This window comes from Coffea eugenioides, unplaced genomic scaffold (assembly GCF_003713205.1).
Source record: "Coffea eugenioides isolate CCC68of unplaced genomic scaffold, Ceug_1.0 ScVebR1_103;HRSCAF=471, whole genome shotgun sequence".
Taxonomy (NCBI): Eukaryota; Viridiplantae; Streptophyta; class Magnoliopsida; order Gentianales; family Rubiaceae; genus Coffea; species Coffea eugenioides.
Window position 1 is genome coordinate 146,362 of NW_020861411.1, and position 11,190 is coordinate 157,551.

The 11,190-nt window shown below is 45.6% G+C and overlaps 1 protein-coding gene across 1 annotated transcript; it reads right to left on the bottom strand.

Moving 5' to 3' along the window:
- Window positions 1-2,928: 2,928 nt before the first annotated feature.
- On the bottom strand, window positions 2,929-4,839 carry LOC113754779 (cysteine-rich receptor-like protein kinase 10). Its single transcript, XM_027299042.1, has 6 exons — window positions 4,688-4,839; window positions 4,379-4,418; window positions 4,070-4,280; window positions 3,713-3,950; window positions 3,384-3,534; window positions 2,929-3,272 (listed from the first exon to the last, which is right to left on the bottom strand). The coding sequence occupies exons 1-6, from the start codon at window positions 4,837-4,839 to the stop codon at window positions 2,937-2,939; spliced, it is 1,128 nt and encodes a 375-aa protein (XP_027154843.1). The 3' UTR covers window positions 2,929-2,936.
- Window positions 4,840-11,190: the final 6,351 nt, after the last annotated feature.

Sequence of the window (11,190 nt, forward strand, 5' to 3'; positions counted from 1 at the left end):
CTCAAATTCTAAGCTATTATTTGGAGAAAAAAAAACATTAATTGTCTTTGTTCACAAGTGTTTAGCTCTATACGTAATTGGTTGTCCATACAAAATTAGATTTCGTAATGCTCCTTTTACATGAATACTATATGAGTTTGAAGGTTAATTAATTTACTTGCACCAACTTTGAGTTTTGCTAATTCTTAATAGTATGAGCACTTCCTGATTTTTTTTTTTTTTTGGAGTTCTTGAATTGTTCGCTTTCCTTTGAAAATGTAACCTTCTTTGCTAGATACTATACGCTAGTTGGTATCAGTAGGGATGAACTTTCAGGTCAATCTTATTATACTTTTCAAGTTTATATTAGAAGAGAGTATCAAGGAAACAATCTCATAAACACAAATTTTCTTTCTCCTAATTTTATTGTAAGTTGATAATGAAGATAGGAATCACAAAACCCATTAAGAAGCTTGACTTAATGGAATGAAAACTTCTTCACATATCCACTGTTTAGCAAATACTGCATTCCAGACAATATAATATTTTCCTCTTTATGAAGTCTTATGCTTATCCAATTTTGAATCCTATCGCTGGCCAACATGTATAGAATCAATTTGGAAGCTCTATAACTTAATAATTGTACTAACTAGCAAATCCTTAAATTAAAGTTTCGGTTGATATTAATAAAACAGCTACTTATGAAAAAAAATCAAGTACAAACTTATGACTTTAAAATGACAGAACAAAAAACCCACACACACATATATACATGTATGTTTGTTTCAAAACCTTTTATAAAATTATATCATTTCTTACCTTTTTTATATTTAACTCTTTAAGCTATCGAAAATAGCATCAAGTAAATATATTTTATGTTGTGGGATGGGATGAATTGGCTAGTATGAAGGGAGGGAGTGCACGTGGGAGATCTCAGCACTTACACACTAAAAAAATGTAAATAGATTTTATGCATACAAACATAAATTTACAATAAAAGGTCTCAATTAGCAAGTCTATGCTATCTCTTCCTCTTTTAACCTACGTGGCTTATTATATTTTATCAAATGTGTGCAATCAAGTTTTATCCACCATCGTATCCATTGATATGTGCATGACTTTCAACAAATGAATACATACTAAATATTACATCAATATTGTTAACAGTGTTGTACAAAAACAATTTTCTTTTTTTTTTTGCACTACAAATATGATGTTATGATTCCATATGCCCAAGCACTTCTATGGGACATCCTGTTGAATTAATTTTTTGCATCAAGTATGTCACTAGTTAGAAGTTTTTCTTCTCATTTTGTAGTAATAGTTCTGTTTCATCTTTTCAACTGCAATTTTTGGACTCTTGTGTTTTACATCAAATCAGTTTAGTGGTAGTTTAGACCAAGTTCTTTATTATACCTTTTTGTCATTTCTTAGTTTCATAAAAAGGCCACTTATAGGTGATACTTACCTATCAAATGATTTATAGGCACTCAAACGGATTCTATCAATTATGGCATTTACATTTTTATAGTAACCATATTTGTCATTTTGCACAAATAACTTGAAAGCAAAGTATCATACAATATCTTATTTATCACAATAATTGTTTATGTCTTTCTAAAAGTTTATGCATCAACACATTATAGCTAACAAATAAAGACAAATGATTATAAAAGAAATGAAAATATTAGAGATCATTTGAAGAAAAAACAGTAATAAGGAAAAAAAAATGAACACACAATTAGTCAACATGGCTTCATAGAAAAGGTAACTTCTAAAATAATTGTTTCTATTTATTTTTTTGTTAATTCTTTGCCTAGAGTATATATAACATAGAAGTATGATAAGTTTGAGTGCAACAAAACACGTGCAATGTACGTGCACTTTCCTAGTATATATATATATATATTGCTAGCTCCTATGATTCGAATTTGTTACATTTAAATAGGTTTGCGGTTGAATCATATCATTTTGAAATATATTCTTTCAATGCAAGGGACGAAGCAAAAAAAGGAAATATTCTTTGTCTAAAATAAAAAAAAAATTGCAATTTTCCAAGGCTCATTTCTATTGGTTCTACTTTATTTATCCCTCATCTCGAAATAATGAATTGAGTCCGTATAAGCATTTTGGATGCTGCTATTAAAATAGCCCTTATATATATATATAATGCAAGTCACTGTAGCAAAGCATTCCGAATCTAAACGTTATAAACCAAAAGCATAATGAAGTAAGTAGTATGTTTTGAGAATAAAAGCCTAATTTCTGATGACCACAAGCATGTATTTTTCTTAAATCAGGATAAGACAGAAAGCCTTGCCCAATCATTTGAAGATCAATCTATCCCGCTGTCATACAATTATTATACTTGTTTGTGCTATTCTTTTCTTATCATATATCCCATCGTCAAACCATCTATATTTTCTTTTCCAATTGAAATTATCATTACACTCTGGCGGCTTTGCAGTTGACCAAAGTCTCTAAATTCTCCAAAGCAACTGCGACCGGAGACAACATAGTCTGGATGGCTGGTCATATCAAAACCTCTCCTATCAATGAGCCTAAGCAGAGAAAAGCAATCGGCTCTTTGCACACGGCTTAGGTAATAATCAATAAGGAGACAAATGCAACAATAGCACCACGGCTTAGCATCAATTTAGTAATAATCAATAAGGAGACAAATGCAACAATAATGCTGTCTTCCAATCTTTCAATACCATTGTCTAGAGCACTTGATCACTAATTGCAAGTAAATGCTCAAAGAACCGAAAGTGAAGAATGCCACTAACCTATTAGACCTCTTAGATACAAAATTCATGACCTTTATGTACTAGAATTCAGATAAAAACCTGCTGAGTACAAAACAATAAATTAAAAAATGAACTTACAAAATCTTGACAAATTTTGCCAATGCAACTAGTTGACATGGTTAGAAATGTCTATAATTCTGCTGTTGTTCATCTGGGATATAATTCAGTGATTGAAACTTCGTTGATAGACGGGTTTGATGGAGACTTGGTGCCGGTAGATGTATCAGATACTTGTAAATCGTTAGGTGAGCTTTGTGTTCTACTACGACCAAAATATGCAGGCGGATTAGGTGCAGGCAATGTTATAGAATTACTATTGAGCATGAGAACTATTGAAGCCATGGTTGGCCTTTGTTCAATTTCGTCTTGAACGCATAGCAAGCCGACATGGATGCTTTGAATAACTTCATTTCTTGAATGTGTATCTCCGATTGTTGGATCTACCAATGCTAATGGTGTTCCATCCCTCCATTGTCTCCAAGCCTGCAACATATATTGCAAGTGATGATAGTGGAATAAATTGTCTCATTCAAATGTATACAAGAGCCCTCCAATGAGAATTCCAAGAAAATGAGATGTTTATTTTGCACTTACATAGCTTAGAAGGTCATCTCCTCCATGAGCTTGGTTGAACTGACTGTTCTTCTTGCCACTTAGAATTTCTAAAACTAGAACACCAAAACTAAACACATCTGATTTTACAGAGAATAAGCCGTGCAATGCGTACTCAGGAGCCATGTAACCACTACAAATTAGAACCATTTGTAATACACTTCAGGATTCAGCAATTAGGAAATTTAAAAACTGATGATGACAAAATGTAGAGAACGTAATTAAATATTAGAGTTTTAAAGATAGTGGGATCATTGTATTATTACAATCATGTTACCATGTAGATAACAAGATGAAGGTGCAGAACTTACTATGTCCCTGCGATTTTACTTGTATTTCCTTCAGATTGATCAACTCCAAATAGCCTTGCCATGCCAAAATCAGCGATCTTTGGATTCATATTTCTGTCTAGTAATATGTTACTGGCTTTAAGATCACGATGTATAATCCTAAGTCGAGAATCTTCATGAAGATAAAGAAGTCCTCTTGCTATTCCTCCTATGATCTTGTATCGTCTTGACCAATCCAACAATGGTTGCTTTTCTGGGTCTATACCATCATCAAACATGGAAAGTCTTGTTAGTTTCTTTAATTACAAAAGTTAATTTCCAAAAAAGACTGTACAGTCAATTCCAAAATAAATCAAGGGTGTTTGACTGGAACCTAACCAAAGAGAAAGTAGTCAAGGCTTTTGTTGGTCACAAATTCATAGATGAGTATTCTTTCTTCTCCTTCCAAGCAGAAACCAAGTAGTCGGACCAAGTTTCTGTGTTGAAGCCTAGCAACCAGGGCAATTTCGTTTTTAAATTCTTCTGTACCTTGAGCTGAGCTTCCTGATAGCCTTTTCACAGCTATCTCTTGTCCATTATGAAGTGTACCCTGATTGCAAATTAACAAAGTATAAGCAAAATTTTCATTTACAACGATCATATTCATAACTTTTCAGCATACTTGAAAATGGCTTAAACTTAATGTACCTTGTATACAGGTCCAAATCCACCTTCTCCAATTCTGTTTCTGAAGAGGTGATTTTTGGTGGGTAGTTGAACCGACCAGAATCAGGCTCCTCTGAGATGAAGTGAGGTGTGTCCTCGTGTCCGAAGTGAATGGCGGGGCTTCTCCCCTGGGATCACTCCGACGATCAAGTTAGTATGAGAACGAGAGAAAAGCAGTAGTATTGTCAAATGAACAGTATGCTTACTTGCGAAATGTACAGGAGGGGTATTTATAGAGTGGGAGTGGAGGTCAGGACGGAGGGTTCATGCTGGTGGGACCCATGTCCTGACATTACGGCTCTGTTCCCTGCCAGGAGGCCTGATTCTGACACTGTAGCCGCCTGGGCTGGATGACGGGGGTCCTGCGCAGTAGTCATTAAGATCACCCAGTGCTTTTCAGATAAAGCACTGGTCCTGGATGTTGTCAGGGGTGTTGACATCATCAGCGTCTAGCCGAGGTGGTAGCCTGGGGTGCAGAGGTCATCCAAGTAGGAGACCATGGACCGAGCCGAGCCCAGGGTCCGGATCGGGGAATGGTTGTGTTCGTGTAGGAGACGAAACGAGGTCACCTCGGCCACAAGGTACTGCCGAGGTGAGCACCCTCAATAAGCCCCCCAAGCCTCGGGAGCTCCGGGCTAGGGAGGTGCCGAGGTTTCCTTGTGCCGAAGTCATGAAGAGTCGGGGTTCCGAAACTGCTCCGGAAGATGTGGGGACGAGACACGTGGGCGAGTCAGTTGACAGGACGTGGTCACTGGTAACCGTCGCGTCGTGAAGTAGTGGGACGTTTCGTGCAGAGGGAGTGTCAGTTGAAAGGACGAGTCATTAATGAGGAGAGAGAGAGGGGCACGTCCTTTTGAATTCGAACGTGGTTGCCTTTTCGCATTCTTGCCGCCTCTTCGGATTCCCCCCGACTCCCTATAAATAGGGGGTCCTTTTCACCATATGGCCCATCACTTTCTTTCTCAATCCCAGACTTGTAAAATTCTTGAGCGTCGCCGAGGTCAGTCCTGCCAGCCGAGATATCAACCGAAGTCATCCACTTCGTCAGATTCCGTAGTCAACAGTAAGTATCTTTCTCTTCATCTCATCATTCACTCATGGCCAAAACGGCTAAAACCCACAAGGAAACTGTGAAACAGAGCTACCAGGCCGAGGAGGTGCCGGACACTTCGGAGGAAACGGCTTCGTCCAGCTCTGGGGGATCGACGTCCGGTGCTGCGGAGGGTTCAGCCGAGGTGGAGATCGTCGAGGCAGCCTCAGTGTCAGAGTCATCCGAGATGAGTGAAGCGGGTTCCGAGGTTGTCTTCAATAACGAGCTCGGAGCTCAGATACCCCATGATGAGGGAGTACTGGAGCCAGTAGCTCCGAAAAACGCGGCCAAAATTGACTTCGACAAGATGCCGAAATTCAGAAGTCGAGTGGGGGAAGACAGGGCTCAGAAGGTGATAAGAAAGTATCCTTTCAGGCCGGGGTACATCATCACCTCGCCCGGACCAGATGACTCAGCCGAGAAGCCCCCCATGGGGACTGTGGCAGTCTACATCCAGCAGCTGGAAGCCGGGCTGAGGATGCCGACGTCGAGGTTCTTCAGGGACACACTTCGCCACTTCGGCATGAGGATTACTCAGCTCGTCCCAAACGCGGTCCGCATTCTCGTAGGTTTCGAGATGCTGTGCCGACATCAAGAGGTGACCCCGACCGTGGACCTCTTCCGCCGATGTTACACCTTCAAGGCACATGGGACAGATAAGGGATGGTTCTATGTCTGCAATCCGAACAAAACCATCCCGAAACTAGTCGTCGGCGCCCCCAGTTCAATAAAAAATTGGAAGCGTGACTTCATCTTCGTCTCGGCCGTGGACTTCCCACGGGGCTTTTGGTGGAAGCCCATCAAATCGAAGGCCGACGCCTCCGCGGGGGATCTCGAAAAGGAGTCCTTCCAGAAATTGATGGGGTCCGGACTTCGGATCTTCAGCTTGGACAACCCCGAGGCCGTGCTGGTCGATGGGGGAATTAGCCGAGCTTTACTGCCTCCCAACAAGACTCCCTTCTTTTCCATTAAACTTAAGAAACCCTGTAATTTTTCTTTCATGGCTTTTTCTTTTACCTCGGCTATAGCAAATGATAATATTTGTTCTTTGTGCAGTGACCAAACTGTCCGATATCATCACGTCGAGCTCAGGTGCCGAGGTGGCAAAGAGGTCGACAAGGAAGAGATCGGGCGAGACATCGGCGCCTCCGCCCAAGAAGAAATCGCAAGGGCAGTCCTCTAAGACCTCGGCGGAGAAGACCACCCCCACCACGGCAGCCCAGAGCAGCTCGGCGGCTGCGGCCACAGGGTCCGCCTCTTCGGTGCCAGAAGGGGTGCCAATAGTGGTGACCACGGCACGTCCACCTCCACATGGCCGAGGCAAACAGTTGAAATCTCCGGTCAACGCGGTGACGGCGTCCTCACTATGGAACCGTTACCAAAGCCCCCCGGTGTTTTCTGGGAAAGAAAAATCTCACCCCGGCGAGCATTGGTGTCCGGACTGGTCGCTCAAGGTCAACGACCGATGCAGCCACCCTCGGGTTGCCCAAGACCTGGTGATGCAGTCCACCTTGCCGAGAGACTTGGATTTCACCAGGAAGCTGACTCCGGCCGAGATGCTCCAAAGCGTCATGGTGACCACGGCCTCCAACACAGCCTTTGTGGCCGAGATGGCACATCGGTACTGTGAGTTGCTTGAGGAGCAAGACACCGGCAAACTGCAAGATCAGATTGCCAAATTGAAGAAAAAGCAAGTAGTGTCTGAGTCCGAGAAGTCTGAGCTTCAGAGACGGCTTCAAGAGGCCGAGACTAAGGAGGAGGAAGCCGAGACCACTATCAATAGTCTGAGGTCGGCTCTGGAGGAAGAGCAGAAAAGGTCGGAGGAGGCGAAGAAAACCCATGAACAGGCTCTCGAGAGCGCGATGACCTCGGCTGTAGAGGATTTCCGGAGGTCCGAGACCTTCATCGGGGACCTCGGCCAGCTGACGAGACCGACCTTCATGCTAGGCTTCACATCGGCCATAGACGAGGCAGCAGCTCATCTACCCTCTGAGGCTTTGGAGTCCTTGAGGAACAGTGCGAACTATAACGAGGACTCCAAGGAGCTGTGTGATCGGATGGCCGAGGGCATGCAAGCCGGAAAGAACTTGGCCGAAATCCAAGATGAGTTCAACAAATGGCTAGCTGAGCTCGACGAGGCCTTTGAGGAGGAAGGAGGAGAAGAGGCTGGGGGCGACGTCGGCGAGGAAGAGCAAGGAGTAGGAGAAGAGGCTCACCCCGACGGGGAAGAAGCCGCGGAGGCAACTGGCCAAGAGGGAACCGAGGCGGAGGCTTAGCTTATAGGGTTTTAAATGTAAAACCGAGGTGGGAGATGCTTAGCAGTACTCCTGACCTCGGTCTTTGTCTTCTTTTTGTAATGCCTCTTCTTATTTGAATGAAAGGTCTATTTCTTCGTACTTCGGCTCCTTTAGTTTCTTGATTCGTCCCCTATTTGTCCCCCTTATTTTTTAATAGCAGATGTATGCATCTCAGTATTGAAAAATAACTAAGTAGCTGAAGTGATAACTTAGTAAAAACTTCAAACATAATACAGTCTGAGGTTCTCGGCATGCCAAGTCCTCGGCACTAGAGAGCCATCTCGGTAACTCAGTTTACAATACCCACTTAGACTAGATCCCACAACTCGGTAAGGACCCTCCCATTTCGGACCTAATTTCCCTTGTGGTTCTGCTCGGCTGACCGAGTTTTTTCTAAGCACCAAGTCTCCTGGCAGGAATCGCCGATGCTTGACGCGGGCATTGTAGTAGTGGGCCAGGGTGTTCTTGTAGGAAGCAATCCGAGCTGAGGCAATGTCCCTTTTCTCGTCGACGAGGTCGAGATCCAACTGTCTCTCTTCTTCGTTCACCTCGGCTACATAGGCTGTCAGCCGAGGATTGGGTGTAAGGATCTCAGCAGGGATGACAGCCTCAGCTCCATAGGTCAAGGAGAAGGGCTTCTCTTGCGTGGAAGACCTCGGCGTTGTCCGATATGACCACAGAACACTGGGGAGTTCCTCAACCCAAGACGATCCAACTCGGTGCAGTCGGGTCTTGAGGCCATGCAAGAGAGTTCGGTTGAAATTTTTCGCCTGACCATTGGCCTGAGGGTGGCCTACCGAAGTGAAGTGTTGTTTGATGCCGAGGTTCTCACACCAAGTCTTAAATGGGTTCTCGGCAAACTGTCTTCCATTGTCCGAGATGATGATCTGAGGTATGCCGAAGCGGCAGATAATGCATTTCCAAAAGAATTTTTAAATGGCCAGCCATGTGATGGTCCGTAGGGGCTCGGCTTCAACCCACTTAGTGAAATAATCCACAGCGGTTACCAGGAAGGTATAGCCCCCGACCGCTTTAGGGAAAGGACCGATGATGTCTGTCGCCCATTGCTCAAACGGCCAGGATGAGGTGATTGGAACCATGAAATTCGAGGGTTGGTGAAGCTCAGGGGCGTGGGCTTGGCAGGATGGGCAACTGAGAACAAGATTTTGGGCATCTTGTCGAATGGAAGGCCAGAAATATCCAAGAAGTAAGGTCTTCCTGGCTAACATCCTGTGGCCGACGTGAGCTCCGCACAAGCCTTCGTGTATCTCATGGAGGACCTAGCGTCCTGCCTCGGGTGTAACGCACCTCAGCCAGGGGCCAAAGTATGAGCGTTTATACGGTTCTCCATCGCGGAGCGCGTACCGAGCAGATTTGCGTTGTATTTTCCTTGCCTCGACTCGGTCCTCGGGGAGGATCCCCTGCCTTAAAAAAAGGATGAACGGGTTCATCCAAGTATCTTCCGAGTGCACGGGGCAGGCCACCTCTTCCATGTATCCCAACTCGCTCAGCACTTCCACCAAGATGGTCTTGTTGAGGTCAGAGAATGAGGTGGAAGCCAGCCCGGATAAGGCGTCAGCCCGCCTATTCTGGGAGCTGGGGATTTTTTGGATCTCGAAAGACTCGAAGTACGCGATGAGTTGGTGGACTTTGGATAGATACCGTTGCATTGTTTCGTCCTTGGCCTCATACTCACCAAGGACTTGGCAGACTACGAGTTGGGAGTCGCTGCGGACGTGGATCCGCTGTGCACCAAGCCTGCGGGCTAATTGGAGCCCCGCAATCAAGGCCTCATACTCGGCCTCATTGTTGGTGGCCGGGAAGTCAAAGCGGAGGGCGTATGAGCACACTTCTCCCTAGGGGCCCTCTAGGAGCAGTCCTGCTCCACTTCCATCCCCATTAGAGGATCCGTCCACATACAACATCCACAGGTGTGTGGTGGACACTTCGGCAATGGCGGAAATGGAGTCTCGACCTTCCGTGAAGGTGAGCTCGGCCAAGAAGTCGTCTAAGGCTTGAGCTTTTATGGCGGTGCGCGGCTCATACGACAGGTCGTACTCCCCCAACTCAACGGCCCACTTGGTGAGGCGCCCGCAGGCCTCGGGCCGCACCAGTATCTGTCGGAGAGGCTGGTCGGTCCTGACGGAGATGGGATGAGCTAAGAAATAGGGTTTCAACCGCCGGGCGGCGTGAACTAGTCCTAGCACAAGTTTTTTCACTTGAGTGTATCGAGTCTCCGGCCCACGGAGAACTCGGCTGACATAGTAAACTGGCACTTGGGTGCCCTCATCCCGGATAAGAACAGCGCTGACAGCCTCGTCGGCTGCGGAGAGGTAGAGGTAGAGCTTCTCCTCGGGCCGAGGTGAAGCGAGAGTGGGTAGGTGATGGAGGTATTGCTTCAGCTTGTCGAAAGCAGCCTGGCACTCTTCCGTCCAAGCAAACTGGTCAGCCTTCTTGAGCACCTTAAAGAAGGGCAGAGCTTTCTCAGCTGATTGGGACAGGAAGCGATTCAGCGCGGCCAGGCGTCCATTCAGCCGTTGGACTTCCCGGATGTTCCGAGGTGGAGACATGTCCTGAATGGCCTTGACCTTGTCGGGGTTGGCCTCGATTCACCGGTGGGAAACCAGATACCCTAAAAATTTTCCCGAGGTGACGCCGAATACGCACTTCTTGGGATTCAGCTTCATCCTCGAGTCTCGCAGGACATCGAAGACTTCCCTCACATCTGACAGAAAGGATGAAGTGGCGAGACTTTTGATGAGGATGTCATCCACATAGGCCTCCACATTGCGACCGATCTGATTCTTGAAGAGTCGGTTGATCAGCCTTTGGTAGGTCGCCCCGGTGTTCTTTAGCCCGAAGGGCATTGTAGTGTAACAATAGGTACCTCGGTCGGTGTAGAATGCCGTTTTTTCTTGGTCCTCCTCACTCATTCCTATTTGATGATACCCTTTGAAGGCGTCTAGGAAGCAGATGACTTCATACCCCATCGCCGTGTCGACGAGGGCGTCTATTCTCGACAGAGGATAGCAATCTTTGGGGCAGGCCTTGTTGAGGTCGGTGAAGTCTACACACATTCTCCATCCACCGGTGTCCTTTTTGACCATGACTGGGTTGGACAGCCAGGTGGAATATTGGACCTCGTGGATCATTTTGGCCGGCAAGAGCTTGTCGACCTCATCCGATATGGCCTTGCTACGTTCGGGGCCGAAGTGCCTTCGCTTCTGTCGCACAGGTCGGGCCTGTGGGTCAACGTTGAGTTGGTGAGTCATGAGCTCGGGTGGCACTCCGACCACTTCATCCGCGGACCACGCGAAGACGTCACGGTGGTCTTTGATCAGGGAGATCATTTCTTCTTTCAGGGGTGAGGGGAGTCCAGCCCCTACTTGGACCACTTGGTCAGGTTT

What these genes read in the sequence shown, in the direction of transcription:
- LOC113754779 (XM_027299042.1), bottom strand. Translation starts at nt 4,839, where the DNA reads ATGATGTCAACACCCCTGACAACATCCAGGACCAGTGCTTTATCTGAA. An exon ending in GCAGGGAACAGAGCCGTAAT is followed by an intron (nt 4,419 to 4,687) that starts GTCAGGACATGG and finishes TCACCTCTTCAG; the next exon opens with AAACAGAATTGGAGAAGGTG. An exon ending in GATTTGGACCTGTATACAAG is followed by an intron (nt 4,281 to 4,378) that starts GTACATTAAGTT and finishes ATTTGCAATCAG; the next exon opens with GGTACACTTCATAATGGACA.